Source organism: Podarcis raffonei, chromosome 10 (assembly GCF_027172205.1).
Source record: "Podarcis raffonei isolate rPodRaf1 chromosome 10, rPodRaf1.pri, whole genome shotgun sequence".
NCBI classification, from domain to species: Eukaryota; Metazoa; Chordata; class Lepidosauria; order Squamata; family Lacertidae; genus Podarcis; species Podarcis raffonei.
The window spans coordinates 3,111,521-3,137,800 of NC_070611.1; the positions used below are offsets into that span (position 1 = coordinate 3,111,521).

General features: G+C 47.4%; 2 protein-coding genes across 9 annotated transcripts in view; one reads left to right on the top strand and one right to left on the bottom strand.

Moving 5' to 3' along the window:
• The window catches only part of DMTF1 (cyclin D binding myb like transcription factor 1), a 167,471-nt gene that overhangs the window by 115,079 nt on the left and 26,112 nt on the right, over nucleotides 1-26,280 (bottom strand). For 4 of the 5 annotated variants that reach the window (XR_008332461.1, XR_008332463.1, XR_008332460.1 and 1 more), the window contains 2 exons: nucleotides 25,117-25,261; nucleotides 23,573-23,984 (listed from right to left, as the gene is read on the bottom strand). Coding sequence is in view for 1 of the 5 variants with exons in the window: in XM_053406096.1 (XP_053262071.1) it covers nucleotides 23,875-23,984; nucleotides 25,117-25,261 (255 nt within the window). In the remaining 4 variants the exon portion in view is untranslated. Of the gene's footprint in view, nucleotides 1-23,569; nucleotides 23,985-25,116; nucleotides 25,262-26,280 lie in introns of those variants that run through there. The other variant, XM_053406096.1, reaches the window with a different exon arrangement.
• Nucleotides 1-26,280, top strand: part of TMEM243 (transmembrane protein 243) — a 40,107-nt gene that overhangs the window by 2,428 nt on the left and 11,399 nt on the right. For 2 of the 4 annotated variants that reach the window (XM_053406107.1, XM_053406104.1), the window contains exons 3-5: nucleotides 14,410-14,460; nucleotides 21,763-21,867; nucleotides 22,498-23,137. In XM_053406107.1, coding sequence (XP_053262082.1) covers nucleotides 14,410-14,460; nucleotides 21,763-21,867; nucleotides 22,498-22,620 — 279 coding nt within the window. In that variant the 3' untranslated portion in view covers nucleotides 22,621-23,137. Of the gene's footprint in view, nucleotides 1-14,409; nucleotides 14,461-21,762; nucleotides 21,868-22,497; nucleotides 23,138-26,280 lie in introns of those variants that run through there. The other 2 variants (XM_053406106.1, XM_053406108.1) reach the window with 2 other exon arrangements.

Sequence of the window (26,280 nt, forward strand, 5' to 3'; positions counted from 1 at the left end):
CCAAAAGTTTCAGCTGGTTGCTGCTTTGAAAAAGATCCTGGGATGTATCTCTGCTGGTTCGCTGGCACCTCTGAACAGAGGACTGCCTGAGCAGCTGTGTAAGTGTTGGGGAGTTTCATTGGAAGTATGGGCGATGGCGGGCATTCGTTGCTCTCTCTCTCCCCACCCCTTGTGGCTGGCAACTCACATCCTTGGTGAGGTGTTGTGTCAAGGACACATTATAGTTGTGCAATGTGTACAAGCCTTGCACCATCACATGCCCATATCATGCAGCATGGAAAAGCCTTGCTTCCTCGTGGGCTTTTCTGATCCTGAGCACATAGTCAAACGCCTGCAGCACGAAAGTGTTTCCTATGACAAACCTACCTTGGAATTCTCTTGTCTTGGGTTAGATTATTTCAAGGCCTTTTCTCCTGTAGCAAATTGAACCTTGTGACTTGCATTAGTCAATGCAGTGCTTCCATATGAATGCCCGTGCTCGTCTTATACAGTGGTACCTCGGATTACATACGCTTCAGGTTACAGACTCCGCTAACCCAGAAATAGTGCTTCAGGTTAAGAACTTTGCTTCAGGATGAGAACAGAAATCATGCTCCGGCGGTGCAGCGGCCGCGGGAGGCCCCATTAGCTAAAGTGGTGCTTCAGGTTAAGAACAGTTTCAGGTTAAGTACGGACCTCCAGAACGAATTAAGTACTTAACCCGAGGTACCACTGTATTGACCATACCATGCAAGAATTCTTATTTTTGAAATTATTTATGGAACGCTGTATCATTGATTGCACAGTGCTTCTTAACTCGCTCTTCCCATCAAGACCTCTTTTATTCTTTTGTAAGCTTAGTACGTTGCATGTAGACTCTGATGTGCACTGCTCTCAGTAACCGCCGATGGTGCTGGTTTACGTGGCACTCTTCCAACAGTGTGTGCATGCATAAACATACATTTTACAAAATTGCCACACTGCCTTTAACACTTGAACCCAAGGTGGCTTATGGGAAATAGTGTCTGTGCTGGGTATATTGTCAGTGTTAGCAATTTTGAGGTGTTCCAGCATCCTTGGTGATGTTGCAGGAGACACTTATTGTTGGCCTTTGGGGTAAAGTCAAACGCTGGGTTGGCAGTACCAAAGTGATCTCTTTGGGGTGCAAGCCTGTGCGGTGTGTCTGGAGGTCCTGGGCTGCCCAGATGACAAGACTCCCCTCTCAGCCTCAGTGATGGGGTCGAAAGAAAAGCTGAGCATGGCAGTGGGCGCCAGCTTGGCTGCCAGAAGGAGACATACAAGGCGCCATCTTGAGGACTCTGCTCTGGATTTGTGTAGAGTCTTTTCGTCTCCCACAGATATCTCGCAAGGCAGCAGAGGGTTAGTGTCAGAGTTTTCCTTCTCCTGGATGGGCTCCCTTCCCATCTGCCCCTCGCTTCCCTCTGCAGCACATGCAGAAACCACCTCCTTGACGGTTGGACCCACTCTTGGTCTCGCCTGCTCCATGCACCAGAGCCTGTCTTTGCATGCAGGGGAAGCCCCTAACGCCCCGGGGGTTTGAGACCCATCAACCACCCTCACCTTCTAGGAGCCACAGGTGAGAGCTGGACCCAAGGTGGACATACTACCCCAGAAGGAGCACAACATGTGTCCCACCAGAGGTGCCACGTCCTGTCCCCTAACACCCCATAAGCCCCAGGAGACTGCAGTGCATGATTTCAGAGGCACATCTTGGCTGATGTCACATGAAGCCAGAATTGTGTCCCCAGCATGCATTGCAGCTCTCCAAAGCATCCTGTGTAATGCTTCTCAGCTCGCCTGCCACTTGGGCCAGGACATCCCCTCCCTCCTTTTTTGGCTGTGGTTAGAGATGCTTTCTAGGAAACCTCTGAGACCATGCTGCTTTGTGCTTCATTTCTTTCTGGTCGTGAAATGCGATGGTGAGCTTTGCTCCTTGCCTTCTCTCCCCCTCCCACACTTGGTCTTGGCTGGTAGCGTGAAGATGGGGTCTCTGCCCCTTTATTGTGTTCACTAAAAATGGTTTAAAACATGAGGGCTTATTGGGCACTACTTTCTTTACGTGTTTAGGTAAAGGTAAAGGGACCCCTGACCATGAGGTCCAGTCGTGACCGACTCTGGGGTTGCAGCGCTCATCTCGCTTTATTGGCCGCGGGAGCCGGCGTACAGCTTCCGGGTCATGTGGCCAGCAGGGCTAAGCCGCTTCTGGCAAACCAGAGAAGTGCATGGAAACACCGTTTACCTTCCCACCAGAGCGGTACCTATTTATCTGCTTGCACTTTGATGTGCTTTCGAACTGCTAGGGTGGCAGGAGCAGGGACCGAGCAACGGAAGGTCACCCTGTTGTGGGGATTCGAACCGCTGACCTTCTGATCAGCAAGTCCTAGGCTCAGTGGTTTAACCCACAGCGCCACCCATGTCCCTAACGTGTTTATAAATGTCATTTATAATATCACAAAGCAATAGTATTTCAGATAGTAATGACAACATAATTTTAAAAATCATTGAAGAGCAGACACAAGAACAAAAGGAAAAGAAAGGAAAGCTAAGTAATTCATAGGAGAGAGAAAGAGAGAAAGAGAGCAATGGTTGCAGCTTATATTGAAAACTAAACTCCTTGAGAAATGTTGATTTTGTTAACCAAACAATGTTCCTCTACAGTGGTACCTTGGTTTAAGAACAACTTAGTTTATGAACAACTTGGAAATAGAACGCTGGAAACCCGGAAGTAGGTGTTCCGGTTTGTGAACTTTGCCTTGGAAGCTGAACATGTTGAGTGTAGATGTGATATTTGAAGCTTTTGTTTTTGCCATTTTTTTGCGTTTTTGTTTGTGTGGCTTGCTTTGACTGACTCGTTCTTTGTTTTGTGGGACTGACTTGTGACTGGTTTGTGACTTCGGTTTTTGTGACTGTGTGGAAACCCAGTTCAGCTGTTGATTGATTGATTGTGTGACTGCAGAAATGGATAAAAGCCAAACAATGACTATCATCAGTGCACGTAAGAAAAAAATAATTTTAATTTTTATCCTTTACAATACTGTCTTATTTATTTTATAGTACAGTACATTGATTATTGCTTTCATTTTGGGGATCAATGGTCTCGTTAGATAGTAAAATTCATGTTAAATTGCTGTTTTAGGAGTTTTTAAAAGTCTGGAACGGATTAATCTGTTTTGCATTACTTTCTATGGGAAAGCACGCCTTGGTTTTAGAACGCTTTGGTTTTGGAACAGACTTCCGGAACAGATTAAGTTTGGGAACCAAGGTACCACTGCATTTAAAAAAGCTGGTTTGAAATGCTGGGCATTTGGGGAGTTTTGCAGTAGACAGAGATGCAAGTGCTTCTTCCTGCAGACATTCCTTCTGTGCAGATTGGCTCTGTCTGAAGCCATGCAAAAGACCTCTGGTAAGGTAGTAGCTGAAGCAGAAAAAAATGCCATTTTATCCTTTGGCTTCTGTGTTGAATGCTGAATAACTGCTAGTTCCAGTTGACTTTGCTTGTAGGCAGCCGTCAATAATATTTTTGTGGGTCCCTTCAGAACTCCTGACTGTGTTTCTGAAAACTTTGAGCCCTGCCTTACTTCGGGATTGATAGCTGCATGGGGGACGACGGCTGCTGTGCTTGCAGAAGTGCCCAGCATCTCCTGTTGGGACTAGTGGTGTCCCCTGCCCAGGACCCTGGAGAGCCATTGCCAGTCAGAGGAGACACAACTAAACTTTGGCAGCCCAGCGGATGGACTCCTAGGATAAAAGAAGAGCCAGCCCAGAGCAAGGCGCTTGCTTGAATTGCTTAGTATTAATTCGTGAGTGTGAGACTGCGGATGCAATCTTAGACTTGTCTCTGGGAGCCAGCCCATGGTTTTTCATGGATGCCTACTCCCAAGCAGGCATGTTTGGGATTGCAGCCTAACTTTGCAGGATAAAGTCAGCCATCAGCAGATCCTCCCGGAGCTAGCGGCAGGGGCCTGCACATGTTTACTTGGGAGTAAATGCTACTGTATTGAGGGGGGGTTGCTGTCCAAGGGGAGAGGATTCTTCCCTGTTGGCTGATGGTTTGTCTGTAATGTGGTCTTTACTATACAAGCCTTTCTCTTCTGGGGAGAATTGCATTACTGGCTACCATTCCTTGGTCTGAGCATGGAACTAAGGAGATAGTACAAGAATACTTGGCTAGTCTAGATGTATTCAAGTCTCCAGGGCCAGATGAACTGCATCCAAGAGTATTAAAAGAACTGGCAGATGTGATTTCAGAACCACTGGCAGTCATCTTTGAGAATTCCTGGAGAACAGGCGAAGTCCCAGCAGACTGGAGGAGGGCAAATGTTGTCCCTATTTTCAAAAAGGGGAAAAGAGAGGACCCAAATAATTACCGCCCAGTCAGTCTGACATCAATACCAGGGAAGATTCTGGAGCAGATCATTAAGCAAACAGTCTGTGAGCACCTGGAAAGGAATGCTGTGATCACCAATAGTCAGCATGGATTTCTGAAAAATAAGTCATGTCAGACTAACCTGATCTCGTTTTTTGACAGAATTACAAGCCTGGTAGATGAAGGGAACGCAGTGGATGTAGCCTACCTTGATTTCAGCAAGGCATTTGACAAGGTGCCCCATGATATTCTTGTAAAGAAGCTGGTAAAATGCGGTCTTGACTATGCTACCACTCAGTGGATTTGTAACTGGCTGACTGACCGAACCCAAAGGGTGCTCATCAATGGTTCCTCTTCATCCTGGAGAAGAGTGATTAGTGGGGTGCCACAGGGTTCTGTCTTGGGCCCGGTCTTATTCAACATCTTTATCAACAACTTGGATGATGGACTCAAGGGCATCCTGATCAAATTTGCAGATGACACCAAACTGGGAGGGGTGGCTAACACCCCAGAGGACAGGAACACACTTCAAAACGACCTTGACAGATTAGAGAACTGGGCCAAAACAAACAAGATGAATTTTAACAGGGAGAAATGTAAAGTATTGCACTTGGGCAAAAAAAATGAGAGGCACAAATACAAGATGGGTGACACCTGGCTTGAGAGCAGTACATGTGAAAAGGATCTAGGAGTCTTGGTTGACCACAAACTTGACATGAGCCAACAGTGTGACGCGGCAGCTAAAAAAGCCAATGCAATTCTGGGCTGCATCAATAGGAGTATAGCATCTAGATCAAGGGAAGTAATAGTGCCACTGTATTCTGCTCTGGTCAGACCTCACCTGGAGTACTGTGTCCAGTTCTGGGCACCACAGTTCAAGAAGGACATTGACAAACTGGAACGTGTCCAGAGGAGGGCAACCAAAATGGTCAAAGGCCTGGAAACGATGCCTTATGAGGAACGGCTAAGGGAGCTGGGCATGTTTAGCCTGGAGAAGAGGAGGTTAAGGGGTGATATGATAGCCATGTTCAAATATATAAAAGGATGTCACATAGAGGAGGGAGAAAGGTTGTTTTCTGCTGCTCCAGAGAAGCGGACACGGAGCAATGGATCCAAACTACAAGAAAGAAGATTCCACCTAAACATTAGGAAGAACTTCCTGACAGTAAGAGCTGTTCGACAGTGGAATTTGCTGCCAAGGAGTGTGGTGGAGTCTCCTTCTTTGGAGGTCTTTAAGCAAAGGCTTGACAACCATATGTCAGGAGTGCTCTGATGGTGTTTCCTGCTTGGCAGGGGGTTGGACTCGATGGCCCTTGTGGTCTCTTCCAACTCTATGATTCTATGATTCTATGATTCTATGATTCTATGATAAATATGCATAAGTGGGTTAGGAAAATGCAGCTCAGCTGATCTTGCAATGTCGGCCTCGACTTGCTGACCTCATGGCAGGCATTCCGCGCCTGCATTCCTGATTTATTCCAGGGCAGCTGTTCACGAGCTCCATCTGGTACACAGGCTGAGACCCTCCCTGCCCCGCAGACTGTCTTGCCAGAGTGGTGCCTGCTCTGGTTATCTTCTGCTTGGACTACTGCAATGCGCTCTACGTGGGGCTACCTTTGAAGGTGACTCAGAAACTGTAGAATCCAGAACGTGGCAGCTAGACTTTTGACTGGGAGTGGCTGCCGAGACCACATAACACCAGTCTTGAAAGACCTACACTGGCTCCCAGTATATTTCTGAGCACAATTCAAAGTGTTGGTGCCGACCTTCAAAGCCCTAAACGGCCTTGGTCCAGTATACCTGAAGGAGCGTCTCCACCTCCATCGTTCTGCCCGGACCCTGAGGTCCAGCGCCGAGGGCCTTCTGGCAGTTCCCTCGCTGCAAGAAGCCAAGTTACAGGGAACCAGGCAGAGGGCCTTCTCGGTAGTGGCACCCGCCCTGTGGAACGCCCTCCCACCAGATGTCAAAGAGAAAAACAACTACCAGACTTTTAGAAGACATCTGAAGGCAGCCCTGTTCAGGGAAGCTTTTAATGTTTAATAGGTTATTGTATTTTAGTGTTTTGTTGGAAGAGTGGCTGGGGAAACCCAGCCAGATGGGCGGGGTATAAATAATAAATTATTATTATTATATTTTTATTTACAAGTACACTTCCTTCCTTCCTTCCTTCCTTCCTTCCTTCCTTCCTTCCTTCCTTGTGCTGGGAGGACACGCTGGCTCATAATGTGAAAAGTGATTCTGCCTTCTTTCTTTAATAACACTTCCAGCCAGCCTTGCAAATAAGCCTGGAAAAGTTACTAGTCCTCAAGTTTTTTGTGATTAGCCTGAGACTTGATGCTGGCCAGGAAGGAGAGGAAGGGCCAGCCAGTCAGCCTTTTGTTTATTCATCTGTTGCTTACGTACTTAGAGTCAGTGTTAGAAATTAGCCAGGTCGTTTTGCGACTGGCGCAGGTCCAGTTGCGACCATGTGGTGATCTCTGGGTGCCAGGCTGGCAGCTGACATCTCCAGTTTTAAGTAGGCAAGCAAAGAGCTTCCTTGCTGCATTTGTCTCCCACCTTTTTCTGCAAGGAGTGCCTGGTTCATGTCCCTCCTCAGTTAATCCCTGCATTGACTCTGTGAGGGAGGTTAAGAGGCTGTGACTGGCTCCAAGGTCACCCAGTGAACTTCATGGCTGAGGGGATTTGAACCCCAATCTGACACACTACCACTACACCCCATTGGCTTCCTAGGGTACTTCTGCTATGAGATAAATTAAGGAGGTAAATAAATATGGGGAAAGCAAAATGCCACTTAGAGAAGGATCTGAAATATTTTCCTTGAGACGTGAATTTGTTTTATTCTGGATTATTTTATTTGAAATTTTAATGTGTTGTAAACCACTTTTGAGGTTTTTTCCTTTAAAATATAAAGTGGTATAGAAATGAAATGAAAAGTAATTCTAGTAAAAAATCGCATTGCGAAAAAAGGCGCCTAGACATTCTGTTGTGGTGACTGAAATCATTTGGTGATTAGCTTATTTATCTGAGTTTCTAACACTGCTTGCAGTATTTATGTACCAAGAAGAACAGTTTTCTGGGCTCTTAGCAGGCTGGTTTTTAAAAAGTATTCTACCAAGTGGAATGATCTTTTGTTGCTTTCTGCTTCCGCCACCCTCATCCTGCTATTGTTTCTGTGATGCTGTGAAGATACTTCCTTTCCTCTATGGTGAGCGAGAAGCTGATGGATCTGCTCTTCTGCTCATTTGCCTGCATGGGATTCCTGGTCGCCTGGGCTGACTAGTCAAGCTGATAAACACAAGGCAGCTTTAAGTCGCAGTTTACCTCTTTCATCCTGCTCTGATCCTTCCTCCATGGTGCTCGGTGCACAAGGGCTCTCTGAGAAATGAACCGAGGACAAAGTGCCCGCCTACGGAGTTTGGGGTGTCCCTCCGATTTGCTGCCTCCTCCTGGCTGCCTCTCCACTGTATTGGAAGCCTCTTGGTCTTTCAGTCACTTCTGGCACAGAATCTATGGAGAATAACACACCATCCAAGGTTCCTGTCCCTTTTCTGGATGTGTCTTGTTCCAGGGCCAGCCCAGGTTAAGCAGCCACCTTGGCTGGTGGATGCCCCCGAGTCCCGCCCCCCCCCATGGATACCCTGCACTGTCACCTCCCCTGGTGCCAATTTCTGGCAAGATCTTGCTGAAATCTTGTGAGATCCTGCGAGATTTTGGTGAGGTGCCGGTGCCATTTTCTGGCAGCGGGCACAGCAGTTGCTGTTTCACCTTGAGTGGCCAAAGGGGTCTTGCTGCCCCTGCTCATTGGACTTGGGGCACAGACCCAGCCTTGTGCAGAAACACTGGAGAGCTGGTCAACCTTATTCTTGTGCCACACATGCGTCAGCTTAGTTGAATCCTGCCGCCAGGTTGGTACTTGCTGGGTCTTGTTCAAGAAGACAAAGAAGCTGGTGGGGGGGGAGTGGATGGATCTGAGGGGAGCAAGGGACCATTTGGGCCTGTGTTGAGGCATTTGTCCGACCAGTTGAGCAGATGGGTCTGGAGGGGTGAAGTTTGTTGGCTTTTCCCTGTCCTCCCAGGCCATGTGGATGCGCCTGATGCTCTGTGTGGAATTTTGCCCCTTAAAGTGTCAGCGGCTGTACCGGGGTCCCTGGTCTCCATGTTGCGACTATGGTGGGTGTGGAGCAGCTTTTGGGTGAACGCTGTGAGTGATGTACTTTCCAGCTCTGGAGCTGCAGAGGGGTGTGGCGATTATGCAAGTGTGCCCATGTGCAAGGCGGATACATGGGCAGTGCCCCCTCCATGCTCTCTAAATGACTGGTTCATTTACGTGGGCCTTGTGGCATTTGCACCTCTGGCTTGCTGCTTCCCATGGGTGGATGTGTGGAAAGGGGCGTCTGGACTATTCTAGTTCTCCTTGCAGCTGAGGAGAGTACCTCCTGTCACACTGAGAGATGCCCAGCCTAGTGCTGCAGAATTTCTTCACCCGGGAGATGCAAAGCCCTCTTTCAGGCTGGTGGTCTTAAAGCGGGGCTGCCTAACCTTGAGCTCCCATCTTCCCCGATTGCTGGCCGTACTAGCAGAGAGAGACGGAGGACTCTGGGGTCCAGCTGCATCACAAAGGCTACAGGTTGGGCCCCGTTGGGGAAGTGCAGTTCCTCCGGTGGCCAGGCTTTGTGGGGCTGGTGGGGAGGGAGAGGCGACTCTGTGACACGCAGCCTTAAGAAAGGCTGGATAGCCTTTTCAAACCAAGAGACACAGCCAGCTCCTTGACAGCTCTTCCACTCGCTCGGTTTCCGTGTGTGAAGTTTGTTCGCAGTGCAGAACCAAAGAGATGCTGGTAGGTGGATGATGTCCGTCCGGCCTCCCTCATGAAAAAACCCAGATTATGGCAGATTTGGAAACTGATGTCCCACACAAATGTGGGTGTGTTGGAGTGCACTACTATGAAAACGATTCTGTTAACCTTGAGAATACAGACTTTGTATAAAACAGGAGCTCCCTTTTCACCCCCCAGCTCCAGAGTGAGCTCAGCTTGGATACTAAAATGACAGACTTTTGTACCAGTGAACAGAAAACTTGTTCAGACGTCAGTCTTGCCTTTCCTTCCATGCTTCTGGCTGGTGTTTTTAAAATGTGCTGCACAAACTGTTCCTTGTTTGATTGTTGCATTTTGTCTTACAAGGAGACTTGCATTCTGGCCTCTGCTCAAACTTGCAGAGCTGTCCTTGTTTCATAGCTCAGTCCTGGAATAGGTTTGCATTGCATTGCAGAGTTGGAAGGGACCCCGAGGGTCTTGCAGTTGAACGGCCTGCAGTGTAAGAATCTCAGCTACACCCTCCATCCTCTGCTTAAAATCAAAGCCCTTGGAATTCACAGAGGCCTTGCAGTGTGGCTTCAGTGAACTTTTCAAAGCCTTTTTATTTCTCCTTGTGTTCCTCTCTGTCCCTTAATGCCCTTAGTGAAGGGTGTGGACTTGCCCACGTACTTTGCTTTATCGTCTTTGGTTCAAGAGTTGGCCCCTTCCTTCCATCTTGTGCCATAAATCTGATTCAGCTGCTGTGCGAAACGCAGGGCCAGTCTTGGAGCGCTCCTGCCTTCCTCACATCTGAACTGGTTTGGCAGCTGGCAAGAATCTGGGGAGAGCAAGGTAGTTGTCAGGGAGTGAGTGCTGCAGCCATGAAAACTCCACTTTCTCTCTCTCTCTCTTTGTATGGCTTTGCAGTGATGCATTGACAACTGAACAACTTTCAGGGACCAAGCAGCGGCCAGGCCAGAGTGACTCATCCCTGAGCAACGGCCTCTGCTAAGCAAGGAGGGCAGCGACAGGCCACTTGGCCTCCTAACTTTTAAGCTTCCCTACAACCTTCCACTGCAGTTTTCTACTGCAGCATTGCACCTGCTGAGTACAGTATTATTGATTGAATTTCTATACAGCCCTATACCCAGGGTCTCAGGATGGTTCACAGAACAAAATCAAGATATAAAACTACAAAATACATAATAAAAATAAAGACAACCCAATAGCCCCCACTTGATATAGCAAGAGGCACCATACAGCCCTGCTTGCTTGTTAAATATATTTTTGCCCAACCATCCCATAGCTTGGCTCCCAAGGAAACTTACCAAGAAAATCCAAACCATACCATATTTTTCCATGTATAAGACAACCCCTGTTTTTTGAACCCAAAATTAAGAAATCAGGCCAGAGCTCCCCACACCAGACATCGAACCCAAACTCCTGTGCATTCAACATCCGTGTATGAGATGACCCCCAATTTTTGACTAATTTTTTGAAGTAAAAAACATTGTCTTCTACATGGAAAAATAAGGTAATAATGGTTTGTAGAAAGGTTTAGCACATTTAAAACCCTGTTGAAATTCAGTGTGAGAGTTAAGCACCTATGGTAATCTTTTCCATTGAATCTGAGGGGACTTAATAGAACATACAAAGCTGCTTTTATACAGAGTCAAAATATTGGTCTCCCTGGCTCAGGGTCTCCAGGGCATTTTTTCTCCTTAACGAAACAGCAATGTTGAATTTTGTATAATTAGATGTATATTTGCAGGTGTTTTTTAAAATTATTATTACAGTGGGGTACCTCATCAAATTAGCTCCTGGTGACCAATTAGCTTTTTGCTTTTTTACCTTACATTTAGGATGCTTAGCTGCCTCCCACTCATTCACCATGTTGCAAAGGCCTGGGACTGACCCACTTCCATTTGGTGGGTAGTGGTCTCAGGCAAAGCAAACGGGGTGGGTGGGTGATTTAGGCCTCATCTGTACTATGCATTTAAAGCAGTCCCATGCCACTTTAAACCCTCATGGCTCCCCACACCCCAGTGCCTTTTTGGGCAGCCTCAGAGTCTTACTCCTTGAGAACTCTCTTAATTTCCCCTGTTCCTGAGGTTTGTGTGTCGCCTAGTGAGCAATCTAGCCTGAGTCTCTGCTTCTGATCTGCTAAGCTGCCTTCTCTTGCCGGAGTATTTTTAACCTTTCCCTGGGCTAAGCTTGCCAGCAAACCATTGTGTTTCAAAGCGCTGCAGAAAGACCTCCTGAGATCAGCCTGGTGACTCCTGGACCCTTTGGCTTCTAACCTTGGGTTCCTGGAGCTGTGTGTGCCTTGAGGGGCTCTGAGTCCATGGGAAGGTGCTTCCCTCTCGGCTTGCCAGTTCTGCCCTGGGGGTCACCTTGACCTCCCTTTTTCAAAATGGCCATATTGGAAAACTTGTGTTGGGGGCAGTCACTGACTGGCTGCCCTTCTCCCTCCTTGTAGAAAAGCCCCCAAGAGCTGCACACACGCTCCGCGCGGCTCATGAAAGGAAGCGCTGAGCAGAGCCTCCCACCTGCACTAGCTCTATAAGACGCACACACATTTCCCCTTACTTTTTAGGAGGGGAAAAGTGTGTCTTATGGAGCGAAAAATACAGCAGTTCCCGTTTTATATCTGAGTTGCTGAATTGGCTACATGCAAGAGACTGAGGGTGCACAGAACACAGAGGATAGTTTCTTTGGAGATATTGGAAGGAAATGGCCACATGTGTGGTTCTCCCACCTGCACACTGAAGAGGTGCAGTCTTAAGAGGGATCTACTGTTTGGTTTTCTGGAACATGCAAATCCATAAACAAACCTCTGGGGGTTAAGTGTTCTTAATTGGTTACCCTGCATCCTTTGTGTGCGCCTGACAGACGACTGTTGTCCCCTCCTCCCTTTCCAGATGGGATTTGTTGCGGCATCCCTCTTAAGCCACCAAGCTAATGGCAGCCCAGTTTCCCTATACTGGTGCCAGTGGGGACTTGCCTTTCTCCAGTCATGCTGCGGATGGGTGGTGGGCAGCAAGTTTTGCCAATCACGTTTGGAGAGAGGAGGGGAAAACCTCTGACTTTAAGAGGAGTTGGGGCAGATTGATGGAGGATGAGTGTGGGAGGCAGTTGTGGCGCCTGTCCTGTTCTGGGCTTCCTATGCACATCTTGTGGGCCACTCTTGAGAATTAGGCACTGGGGTAGATGAGCCTTTGGTCACATCCAGCCAATCTCTTCTCATGTTTATCAGCTGCTCTGCTGCGAACTCCCAGAGAACTATTGCAAGCCTAACCTGGAACATCTTCAAAGTAGTGCTTGGAAGCAGTTTTCCTTGTGGCGCAGCCCCACACAATGCGGACACCATTGTTTAAAAGGATGGATGGATGTCACCGTGCCTTATGATACCAGCATTGCCTGTCCCTCAGTGAAACATTTTAAGCTGCATGGCAGATCTTGGGATCCCTTCCAGCTCTACAGTTCTATGGTTCTAAGCTGGCAGATATCCGTCTAGTTCACTTTTGTAAGCTAATGTGTGCATATTCATTCTCTCTCTGTGTGGCACACAATACCTTTGAGATATCTGGGGCTATGCTTCTCCCCAATGTGAGTTCCCTCCCCCCCTTGTCCCTGTTGGGGACTCCCATTCCTTTGGTGGTCCCCATTGTGGCAAAAAAATGCTAAGGAACGATCCCACTTTCTTTGGGACGCTGCATGGAGTAGTTTTGGACAGGCAGTGAGTGTTAACTGCTAATTCCCTGCAGAGGCTGCCAGATCCCATTTAATGCTATGACAACAACTGATCCTAATCCTGTTCTGGGCCCTGATTACAGCTGGGCAGGCCAGCTTGCTTCTGTTTGCATTACTTGACTTATTTTCCTCAAAGTGAGGTATTCCTAATTCTTCCCCCTCTGCCTCACCTTTGCTTGCTTGCATTTTGTATTTGTCACCCTGCCTACCCCACCCCCCATAAAAATACTTTGGTTTCAGGGTCTGTCACCGACTAGGGAGGAGGGCAGGAATTGGAAGAGCAGTTTGGGGATGCAATGCCCCCCCAACTCCAAAATGGTCTTGGTGATATTTTGTCTCAAGAACAAATATGCAAAGAGCAAACATTACAGTTTTCCCTATTTTACAAGGGAATACTCCAGTTGTCCGTGGTATCTTATCTTGGGGTGAATTACTTCGTCTGCACTGCCTTTGGGCAAACTGTTTTTAAAATGCCACAGTTAGTTACTTGGGTTGCCCTTCTTCAAGTGTCAGTCTCTTCCCCCCAGATTTTAAAAAAGTTAAATCATATGTGTGAATAAAGAAATCCTGGCCTCCCGTCTACACCCATTTTACAAGCATCTGTGTGAATGCTGAAGGCACCAGGTCATTTCCAATGTCGCTGACAGGTGAGATGGTTCTTCTTGAACTGTTCATAACCCAGGATGGTTGCTTTTCTCTTCCCTAAGTCTCCAGCCACACAGAAGGTCCCTTTGGCCAGGGCAAGCTGGGGCCGGGCAAAAGGTTTCCATCTGCTGTTTGTACTAGTTGTGGAGTTGTGAGCTCAGGCAGTCAGGCGTGTGTATCAGTTTAGGAGGTAAAGCTTAGCTTTTGCAGATTGCTTCAGTGAGGGTTCATAAAAAAGTTTTTGGGTTTGTGCCATTCAAAGCTGCTATTATTTTTGTGATCGGACAGCATTTAGCTTGGTAAATCTACATTTTGATGAAGAAGCACATAAACTGCTTTTGGGAAATCAAATAATTTTAATTTTACCTTCTGAAAATGTCAGGTAATGCTTAATAATTATAATGATATAATAATATGTGGATTCAACTGCCAACCAGTTGGACGTGCAAAATAAGCTCTCAAAGTTTATTTAAACGGTGCCTGTTTTTCTGGAATTAAGCAAAGCAAAAAGGTAGCCAGTTTTCAATGCTAAACATATTTGGCGTGGGGATTTGCCCAGGCGGTTAACAAATGGCTGCTTTACACAGGTGTAAACATGGATGGTTGGCACCTGAAGGTGTGAGCTGCCTTTACTAAAGGGAGAACTCACTTTTGAAGACTATAGTCTTTCCACTCTATTTTAAAATCTTTATTGCATCTACCTCTGTTATGCCTTAAAATTCTTAAGATCAAAACCTGGGCATTGAATGCAAATCTAGCACAATTAGCACCAGATGTCAGCTGTTTAGAATAAGGCTTTAATAGAAATGTCAGAATGCTACGGCTAACACTGTGTTCTTTCTTCTTCCAGGATAGAATAATCAATTTAGCTGTTGGCAGCGTCACATCATTGCTGCTCATAGTAAGTATTCAAATCAGTATGGCAAACTTACAGCACAATCCTATGCCTATATATGCAGAAGTAAGTCCTGTTCAGTTTGGTGGTAGATGGGAGCAAGTTTGCGTGTAATAAAACCCCTGCGTCCAGTCGCGCTTCCCTGCGTCGCTCTGCTGGAAGCTGACCTGGCAGGAGAGCAGAGTAGCAGCGGTCCTGGGTCCGTGTGAGATAAGGGATAAATCAAGTCCAGAGACAGTTCGGTTCTTATCTCTAGAAGCGTTTATTTACAAGCCATAAAACAGTCACACTCCATCGGAACTTGGTGACATTCTCAGCCGTGCTCCAAAAGCACACTCGCAGCTTCTGCTGCTCAGTGAGAAGTGAAAGCGAGTCTGAAAGCAGAGAGACGCTGTGAGTCACTGCTCTGCGACAAGCTCCTCCTTCTCCTCCTCCCAGACACAGGACACCACGGAGTTCTGACCCTGTCAGTTCCAAACTCCACACCCCCTCTTGTCCTGCGTCTGGGGACAGTAGCCATCAATGCTTTCCCCATACACAGACCCTCACAGAACTCCTCGTGCTTCTGGAAGGTTAACGGTTTTGTGAAACCATCAGCGAGGTTCTTGGTTGAGGGACAGTATTTCAGAGCAACTAGCCCCTCATGAACGCTCTGACATACATTCTGGAAACGTATGTCCAAATGTTTGGTCCTCGCCTTGAATTGCCCTGTCTCAGCTAATTTAAGGCATGGTTGGTTGTCTTCATGCACCACAACGGGCAGACAATTCTCTTCACAGATTTCCTCGACCAAACACACATAGAACTCCAGTTCTCTGCAAACCTCTGATAGCGCACTGAACTCAGCTTCAGTAGATGAAAGCGCTATGAGACTTTGCTTCCGGGACCTCCACCCAATCACTGAGTCCCCAAACTTCACCACTAGGCCTGACACTGATTTGCGGTCCTCAAGGTTAGCCCAATCCGAATCCACCCAGGCGGTCAGCTTAACATCACCCTCAGCTGACATCTTGAGGCAAAAGTCTTTGGTATCTTGCAGGTAACGTAGCACCCGCTTAACACCATTCCAGGCCTGCACACTAGGACTTGAAGCCTCTCTACTGAGCAGATTGACAGCAAACGCTATGTCTGGTCTGCTCCACTGTGACAGATACAACAGACTACCCAGAGCTGACTGAAAGAGTTCAGTGTTTTCGAACACCACGCGTTCTACTTGCTGACACTCCTTTACGTACCCAGCCTCCATGGGTGATCTGGCACCTGCACAATCAGACATCCTGAACTTCTCAAGCAACTGCTCGATCTTGTCTTTCTGGCGAAGCAAAAAGCTTCCATCACTTGCTCTTGTGATCTCTACGCCTAGATAGGACTTGACATCTCCAAGTTGCTTCAGCTTGAACCGCTTACCAAGCTCCTTAGCAAACTTCTCTACCTGTTCACCTGTCCTTGCCATCAGCAAGATGTCATCAACAAACACCTGGGCCACTTGCTGTTGCAAGCCTGAATCTCTAATGTAAAGACAACTGTCTGCAAGAGATCTCTTAAAACCTAGCTCTTCTAAGGCTTCATGTAGGCACATATTCCAATTCCTGGCAGATTGGCGCAACCCATAGATGGATTTGTGCAACCGCCACACGACGCCTGGCTCACTGACTTCAAACCCTGGAGGAGGAAGCATGTACAACTCCTCCTGGAGATCTGAGTTCAGGTAGGCGACATCTACATCAAAATGGTTCACCTTCCAACCTCTCTGTGCTGCTATTGCCAAAAGCATTCTCAAAGTCTCCGCCCTTGAGGTCGGCGAATAAACCTCTGTGAAGTGGATCCCCCTTCTCTGTGTGAATCCACGGGCCACTAATCTCGCTTTATACTGTGGTTCGCCTGCTTCTGTGGGTTTAAGACGGTAAACCCATCTGCAGCCTACAGCTTGCTGGTTAGCCGGCAGCTGTGTGAGTGAGAACACTCCAAGAGACTCCATTGAGTTCATCTCCTTCTGCATCGCCTCATGCCATTTGCTGGCTTCTTCCCGAGGCAACTTCTGAACATCCTCAAAGGATTCAGGTTCACATCTAGCCACACCAACCCAGACACTCGTGGCTTCATACCTTTCAGGTGGCTTCCCTTTGGTTGATCTTGCTGACCTCCTCAGCGTGAATTCTGGAACTGCGCCTGATTCACCTGGATCAACCCTCCTATCCTCTATGTCAGAATCATCCCCCTCTGACCTGCTGCGCCGTTTAGGGCGAACAGCTGGTTCTGCTGGCGAGGATGGTTCACTCCTTAGCTCAGACTTGACAGAGACCTGTGGAGGGGTCCTGGGACTCCCTTTTGGAGAGATACGGAGCCTCTCCCTTGGAGATCCCGGCTCTGGACTCTGTGGCTGTGGACTGTGCACCTCAGCAACAGGTTCAGCCTCACCTTCCTCCTCTTCCTCATCTGAGTCTACCAGAACATCCGGATTTCCGTGAAGACGCTTCCACCCACTCTGCTCGCAAAACTCAGCACTGCCGCTAATAAGCAGCTTGGACTGGTTGCCAGTAGGGTATGCAAAGCGCCACGCCTTTGAACCCGGCTCATAGCCTACAAAGATCATCTTCCTGGATCTTGGCTCACCTTTTCTGCGCATGGCCTTTGGAATAAGAACCCAAGCCGTAGACCCAAAAGTGCGCAGAAAATGCACTTTGGGCTGTTTCCCATGAAGCAGAAAGTACGGTGTGTCCCCTACACTGGAATTGAACACTCTATTCTGCAGGAAACATGCTGTCCGATAACTCTCGGCCCAAAAGCGCTGTGGCAGACCCGAGTCTGCCAACATAGCATTCGCTGACTCCTGTAGCGTGCGAAACTTCCTCTCTGCAACCCCATTCTGTTGCGGAGAGTGGGGGGCCGTCAGTCGATGACTGATACCCTTCTGCCTGAAGAACGATTGCAGCGCAGAACCTGTGAACTCCCCCCCACGATCAGATTGAAAGGAAATCACTTTGGTAGAGAACCGTAGCTCTACCGCTGTGATCCAATCCCTGATCAGTGCAGCTGCCTCTGACTTCTGTTGCAGCGCAAAAATCCACGAATGTTTTGTAAAATCGTCAACCAGAACCAAAACCCACTTAGAACCAGCTAACGAAGGTGTCGGCATGGGTCCCGACAAATCTGCATGGACAAGTTCAAAGGGTTTACTGGTTTTCCTCTCAGACCTAGGGTATGAGCATGTTGTGACCTTTGATTGCTTACAGGCTTGACAATCTAGGTATTTGTCACATGCCTTGAACCTGCACCCAATGGTGTTGCCTGTGGCCTTCCTCACATATGACCACTCTACGTGTCCAAACCTCCTGTGCCATAAGTGTATACAATCATGGTGTGGTGGGACATTGGCACACTGCCCTTGGGCTTCTTCAATGGACTCTCCACTAGCCCCATTTTCCACCAGCCCCATTTTCCCACCAGCCCCATCTTCAATGGGCATCTCCACCAGAAAGAGTGTGCCTTTTCTCTGGACACTGTAGATCTTCTTCCCATCCCTGTAGAAGGAACACAAATTGTTAGAAAACAGAACATCGAACCCAGCAGCCATAAGGGCTGGCACACTTAGAAGAGAGTGAGCAAGCTCTGGTACCACAAAAGCTTGCACCCAGTGATCTATAAAAGAACAATAAAGAAAACCAGATTCAGTCAGTGGTCTTTGAGACCCATCAGCTAAAGTAACATAGCGTCCAGTTTTAACTGTCTTGCAGTTCCTCAGGAGCCCAGCAGATGTCACAAGACAATGCGAGGCACCTGAATCGATCACGAGAGATAAAGAGTGTCTCTGGCTGTTTTCCAAAGATGCCGTGGCGTTTCTTGCACTCCCATCGGTTGCCATGGCCACAGCCTCTCCCGGGCTAAGGCTTTTGCCTTTTCTCAGAGACGCCATCGCAGCTGTGAGGTGATAAGACGCCTTGTCTTTGTTTTTCTCCTGGCCTGCTGCTTTCCCACGTCTTTGCTGGGAACCGGCCCTGGGAACCTGCTTTGTTGACATTCCACGCCGGCCGGTCTCCTTGCCGCCACCCTGCGCCTCTAGCGGACAATTGCGGACCAGATGTGTGTTGCTACCACACCGATAGCAGCTCTTGGAAACAAAGGCTCTTACACAGTCCTCGCCACTCCTGGCTGCTGCCCCCCCACTCCTTCTTGGGGTGCAGCCTGTGCCCTCTTTCACAGCCCTTTGCCTCTTCGATTCTTCGTCAATCAAGCGTCCGCTAATATATTCGATCGTAAGATCCTGTGGTGGCATCGTTTCCATCGTGAGAACCAAGTTCTCATAACTCCTGTCCAAAGAGCTTAAAAGCGTGTAAGCCTTAAGTTCATCTGGGAAGGGCACATTGAGCTGACGCAGCTTACTGAAGATTGTCAGCACCTGAGCAATGTGATCCCTTATCGATTCCCCTGGGGACAGCCTCTTCTCAAACAGAGAGCGTATCACATGGATCTTTGCCCCAGCAGTGGTCCTCTGATGAATTCTAGTCAGAGCGGACCAAATCTGATGACAGGTACGTAAGCCATCAATATGAGGGAGCTGTGATGCTTCGATCGCCATCACCACATGGGACATTGCTTTCTTGTCTTTCTTTGCCGCCCCTGCTGCCCTCTCCGCCTCTGCGGGTGTTGCATTGGGTGGGGCCTGGACTGGATCGGCCTGCATGCATTCCCATAGCTGCTTTCCCTCCAGCCAATAATACATGCGTTTACTCCAGTCCTCCCAATTGGCCCCATTCAGTCTTTCACCGGGGTAGCACTCTTGGCTCTGCTGTGCCTGTGCAGCAGCCATTCTTCCTCCCCCCCGGGGCTTCAGCATACTCACAAGTTTGCCAGCAAGCCGGACTCCCGAAGCAGCCGTTCCTCCTGGCTCTTGGCTCCGCTCTCCGGCATCTCCCAGCAGGAGATCACAGCAACTCACCGCTGGCAGCCTTCTCCCTTCTCACACTTGTCAGGAAACACGTAACTTCCATAACCTTTGCGTGTAATAAAACCCCTGCGTCCAGTCGCGCTTCCCTGCGTCGCTCTGCTGGAAGCTGACCTGGCAGGAGAGCAGAGTAGCAGCGGTCCTGGGTCCGTGTGAGATAAGGGATAAATCAAGTCCAGAGACAGTTCGGTTCTTATCTCTAGAAGCGTTTATTTACAAGCCATAAAACAGTCACACTCCATCGGAACTTGGTGACATTCTCAGCCGTGCTCCAAAAGCACACTCGCAGCTTCTGCTGCTCAGTGAGAAGTGAAAGCGAGTCTGAAAGCAGAGAGACGCTGTGAGTCACTGCTCTGCGACAAGCTCCTCCTTCTCCTCCTCCCAGACACAGGACACCACGGAGTTCTGACCCTGTCAGTTCCAAACTCCACAGCAAGTCCCCAAGCCAAGTCATGACATCCCTGGCTTAGAGGTTTCTTGCTGAATGGTCCTCATTGGGTTTTATTTCTAAATGAACTCATCTGCCTGGATCCCTCTGCCATTAGAGATGCAGGTGTCCGCAGGGGCTGGGAGTGACTTTCGCCAGCTTTGGTTGCTAAGACGGTGGTGGCTGTTCCTGGATAAAGATAGTTTGATCACAGCTGTCCATGCATGGATAACCTCACAGTTGTGCTACTGCAGTGCACTGCCTGTGGGGCTTCCCTTGGGGCTGGGTCGAAGGCTGCAGGTAGTGCAAAAGGCAGCGGCTAACTTGCTTGTGGGGGCAAACTATGCCAGCACAGGATGCCTCGCTTGCAGGATTAGCGCTAGCTGCCAATCTGCTACTGGGTCCCATTCAAGGTGTTGGTGCCAACATAGGAAGCCCCATACAGCTCAGAACCAAGTGACTTGAGAGGCTGCCTTCTACAGGAATGTTTCTCCTATAAGTCCCAAAGGTCTCAGCAGCCCATTTTGCACTATCCCAGGGCAGAGCTTTCAGCATGGCTGCCCCTGTTCTGTGGAATAATCATACCTGTTGAGATAGGCCAAGTGCCCGGCTCCTGCACTTTCTGGAAACAGTTGAAAGACATTTTAGTTCCAAGCAGATTTCCCATCTGGAAGAAGGGGTCTTTGCCTGGCTTTCAGAAGCTCCTGGCCGGCTTCCCCCCAGCCCTGCTGCTTCGGAGCCTTTTAACTTGACATGCTGATGGGAAGCATGCGCTCTATGGCTTCTCAACCAAGATCTCGAGAGGGAAATTTCTCTTTGGATCATGACCTGTCATAAAACTTTGTCAGCTCTCATCTCAACTCCACCATAATATAAACAACCCCGTATGCCTGGGCTTTTCCTCAAGGGAAGATGTCCCACCCCTTGCTCATTTTAGTTATATATTTCAAAGCTCCTCATAACTTAAGCATCGCTGTAACACCCTTTCAGTATTTGCTAAGACCCATGTAAAAAGATGTTTTAGCATTGGAACAAAAGAGATGTCCACATAAATGTTAGTCTTTTAAAACCAAAACCTATGAACTGTCCAAATGAGTGTTCCCTTCCTGAGCCAGTGGAATTACTTGCTTCAAGTATGTGCCCTTAAAAATAGTCAAAGCATGAAAATGTTATTTGGTGTGGCACAAATGCACTTCAGCCACATCCCTTGGTGGGCTTCCAATTTCTGCATTCCTTAAGTGAGCCAGATGGTCTGGCAAAGGCAGTGTGCTCACTGCAGCACAGACACCCTGCATTTCCAAGGAATCCAGCGTGCAGCTGGGGCTTGATGGTCTGAAGTGGAGAAATCCTGTTGTGTGTGTGGTCTGGCAACACCAGCTAATGTTTGCTGAGCTGGTGAGGTCCCCCTGCCCCCCATTGAGGAATGAACGGAAAGGAGCTCCCTGTTGTAGAAGCCTTGCTCAACAACTCTGCAAGCTGCTGAACCAGTCAGCATTTGCCTGGCTTGTAAACCAGCACTCATGTTGTTGCCTACTTGGGGTAAGAATTGCCCTCTGAAGGAACGGCAGCAGAGGCTGGATCCTTACTTCCCCACACTCCCATTTTAACCAAATGACCAACATAATTAAGCCTTGACCAGTCGTTTGCGTAGACGTTGGAAAGCAGCATTAAGTTTTTTTGTCATCTGCTTGTAAGCCTTTGCGGAGAAGAATGGCATGCAAATTTACATGGAAATGGAGCACCACCATGGTCCTCTTCAAAGGAACAGGGGCGGTTCCTGACTACAACTGGTGTGATGCTGTTTAAACAGAGGCGTGAGATGGGTTGGGCTGCATTGCATGGAAATGTAATAGGAACTCCTTGCTAGGCAGTGCATCAGAACTGTGTTTCATATTCGGTGTGAGAAGTAATAGCTGTGCCCTCCCATTCTTTCCTCTAGGTCACTCTAATCAGTGCTTTTGTCTTTCCTCAACTACCTCCAAAACCGGTGAATATATTTTTTGCTTTCTGCATCTCCTTGTGTAGTGTTTCGGCTGGCATTCTTGTAAGTATTGTGACACTTGCTATGCTAAGACTAAATGGACCTGCTCAAACTGGGGGGAGGGGAGAGCAGCACCCCAAAGCCCAAGAAGGCACAGTAGTTTGTGGATTCCTCTTTGGTAACATGGCATCTGAGCCACAATGGAAGTTTACTTCTTTCCGTAGGAAGAAAAAGCAGTTGTTTCAGGAAATGTTGAACATGTCTATGGGGTGGGTGTTTGGAATGGGGAGGGGTTCTTTTAAGGGCCTAATACATTAGAAAGTTCTCTACAAACTCCCATGGAAATGCGAAGAGCTGCCCTGGATTGATGCATAAATTGTACAGTGATGGATAACACCGGGGGTGGGGTGGGGTGGGGAGTGACCTATTTTGTGTGTTGAATATCATGATCTAAATCCCATTGGAGAAGCAAATTAGCATCTGCCGGTATCTGCTCCCATACTTGATGTTTTAATTTACGTGGAAGGAGCAGCGTCTTTTGGAAAAATAAAAATGTCTGCCTGTTTTCACTAAAATGAGCCTAGTACAACATGGTACTTGCTTTGCCACAGAATTTGTAGGTGAGGGAGTGTCTTAACCTTTAGTTGTGCCTGCTTGAAATACTCATCTAACTAGTTTTTTTCCTCTCCTCAGATCTACTGGTATCGACAAGGAGACCTCGAGCCCAAATTTAGGAATCTAATTTACTATATCTTGTTTTCGATTATTATGTTGTGTATATGTGCCAATCTCTACTTCCATGAAGTGGGGAAATGACTCTTTGAGGGCATATCCTATGGATGCATCAAGTGGGTTCTGGGCAACACCATAGGAAATGCTTTCGGAATGGATTACTACCCCAGGCAAAGGCTTCATCTGAGCAAGCATCAAATGGGGACTTGCGTTTGCCATCTGCCATGACAGCTTTGTTTTTTTGGGGAGGGATAAACAGCTACCAGTGCACTTAATGAACATTCCAACTCTACACATTTTTCAGAACGGCACGAAATTTTTTCCTTGCAGGGAAAAATTCATTTTTTTATTACACTGTACAAAAACTGCAGCACTGCAAATGTCTGTACTACAGTATAAATAAAAAGGCATCCTACTGTTACAGAAGACAAATAGGTTATTGTTTGTATTAAATCGAACAGTTATTTCTGTTGCCTCCCTAAGCAACCAACTGTTTTGTAAACTACTGTCATTTTTCACATGAACAGAGAAAGTCACAGACTAAAGACAAATCGACTTCTGAGGAAGCTAATTACAGCAATAAATATTGTTTTTCTACATATCTTTGTAGTGTTGAGTCATGTTTCCTACCCAAGTTGGACTCCAAGCTCCACTTAGTGTCTCCTTTTAAAGCCCTCGCATGGGGGCAGGAATAAAAACCCAGCAGCCATCACTGAAGTTGTGAGACAGGATAGTCCAGACAGCACTGACCTCCCACACTTGCGGTGATGAATTCAATTGTGAAGGTGGTTTTGGCTTCTATAGCAGAGTTCAGAATAAGCACTGAAAGGGCTTTAAGTTCATTGCAGGGGTCAGGGTGGGAGTAAACAGTCTCAGGCGTCCTTTTCTCCTATACTTGTGGGGAACGGATTCGGTGCATTTGATCATTCTGGGGCTACTTCATCCATCGCCAGCAACAGATAATTCTTTTGTAACCTCCTAAAGTCTAGTATTCTCAGACTAGTAGTGTTTCCATATGAAATGCATTAGAAGTAACAGTAAAGGACTATTTTGTCCTCTTGATGCTCAAGAGCTGCTATCTTTGCTTGCAAGACTTGCTTGTTACTGCACTATTAACCTAGAGCATCCAACTCTCTTCTTACCAGAATCTGGTTCCAGTCTCAAGAGGAACAACCTAAGAAGCAAAAAACCTTTGATCAGCTGCGGCCACAACTTCTTTAAACCTCTTCTTTGCCCAGAAAGGTGGGCTGAAGCTGTTTCAGCAAATGCTTTTCTTTCTTTGGAAACGGTGGTTCAGCACTCAGTTCTTTTTATTTTTTGCAGCACTGTGGGTTGTGCTCAGTGGCAGCTCACTAAATCTTCAACATCCTTGGAGTCTTCAGAACCAGGACTATCCAAAGAGGAGCCAATGATATGGGAGTTCTCTCCATGGTGTTGCAATATAGGATCTGTAATGAAAAAATGGTTGTGAAAAACAAACATTCTCAAAGAGATACAGTGGTACCTTGGTTTAAGAACAGCTAAGTTTATGAAGAATGCTGAAAACCCAGAAGTAGGTGTTTTGGTTTGTGAACTTTGCCCTGGAATAACAACATGTTTCACTTCCTGTTGAGTGTGTTCCATTTGTAAATTGAGTCCCCCGCTGCTATGGGGAAGCAGGCCTTGGTTTAAGAATGGACTTCTGGAATGGATTGAGTTCGTAAACTAAGGTACCACTGTACATGCAGGTCCTGCTTACCGAACACACTGTGTTCCCTGGAAATCATTCATTATGTAAGCATTTGCATAACAATTTCCATTCTATGCATTCCCATGGGGAGCATTTCTGTGATCTCTCCTGCCTCCCACCCTGGTTTCTGCCCCAAAATGGATGTGGCCGACCAGCAAAGCACAAGTAAAGAAGTAGACAAACTCTGGCTGTTTGGGGATCTGAATCAGTGGCATGTGCAGCAAGGTTTCAGCACAATTCTTTTTGTTGCTTTATTCACATCAATATAGTCTTAGTTTCCTGTACTGCGGTAACAGTGGCTCTGGAAAGTCCCCTTGTGACTTTCCAGAAATGTTTTGCTCAAAGCACAACTGCCATTGCAGGTGTGATCCTACTGCTCTTTGTAAGCTAGTTGAGTATCACAGGAAGCTTAGGGCTTGGGCTCTCTTTCCTTCCTCCCTCCCTAGGAATGATGGAAGGCTGCTTTAGAACTAAGCACAGTTCCTCAGCTGTATGAGCAGAGGAAAAAGCCACAGTTCCACAACTGGTTAGTAAGGAATCCTAGTCAAACCATGGTTTGATAGCCTCGTTTATTTCAACTAGCAATAGTTAGAAGAAGTTAAAATTGCCCCCATCCAGACATGGGGAAAATGCACTTGGTTCTAACCTGGAAGATTTCAGAATCTCTTGTATGACATGGTCAGAGAGGGCAGCATGCAATCCAGAGGGCTGGACAGGCTTGTTCCCATAATGGGAAACTGGTCCAGTTACATTGGGCTTCTCACAAGAATCACTCAGAAACAGCATTGAGGCACACACAGGAAATTTGTACTTTTTACAAAATAGGCTGCTGTGTCAACCTCACGAGTTACCTGTTAGTGTTGTTAGGGGCAAAACGGATTCGCTGTCTATGTCATCTGATGTCTGGATAAAGCCATGAGGCGAAGGTACAATGAGGACGGTGTCATCCATGGGAGACGCCTCAACTTGTTCTTCTGTCGTTGGAGAACTGAGATCCTGTGTGAAAACCAGCATTTTTCAACTAGTGTTTACAGAACAGAAACATGCTTTTTTTTTTAAAAAAAAGTCCACAATAGCAAATAAATGAAGTGCTGTGCAAAATTGCTAGCTTTGAATGAACCACTGTGGGTGGAGGATGGCAACTTTTTAACATCAAAATGCTTTGTCCTTAGTTGTGAACTGTGGCAGAGCAAGTACTAGATTTATTTGAAGGATGACTTGAGGACTGACTTACAAAGTAGACTGAAGACCTCCCAGTGCATCCATCACCTATCTCACAATGATCTGTAATGCATTTTTAAATTGGTGTAAGAGCTAAACTAAAGCAGATGGAAGCTGAAAGCAAAGGGGTTGGTGGGGAGGGGGGAGAGAGGGGGATTGGGACAGTGGCAGTGGAGGACAGGAGACTAGTTCTCCCCACTCCAGTGCCATTTCCCCAGTGAAAAGAGAGCTTTCAAGGGCAGGTTTGTTTAGTTTACTTCTGAGTGTTTTTAACAGCCACAAGCCACCAGGAGAATTGCTGGTTTCTTTTAACCGCCAGGAAGAGTTAGGAAATGGATTCACTGAAGAGCTGCCTTAGACGAAGTTGGGCCATCGGTCCACGTAAACCACAATTCCAGTTCAACCAGCAATATTCCCCAGGCAGGCATCTCACTCCATGTTGCTACTTGACGACGTTTTAACCTCAGATGCAGGGGCTGAACAAAGCATATTCTAGAGTTATATTATCCCACTTCTCAAGTTGCTCAGAGGTGCTGACATTTCATTCCCTGCTCCCTACACATATGTACTTGAACCAGGATCATGTGTGTTCATGACCATTCTCACACATGTTCTCATCACTGAACGTTTGGCACTTCTCTCACTTTTGTCTGAAGCAAGGAGGAACACCAAAGGGCACACAGGAGCCAAGAATGCACCACCTTAAGATGATCTCCCCTCGGAGAAATGCATAAGCAACTTGTACAAATTGGCCAAAAGCAATTCTGAATGTTTCTTGCGGCCCTTTCACGCAA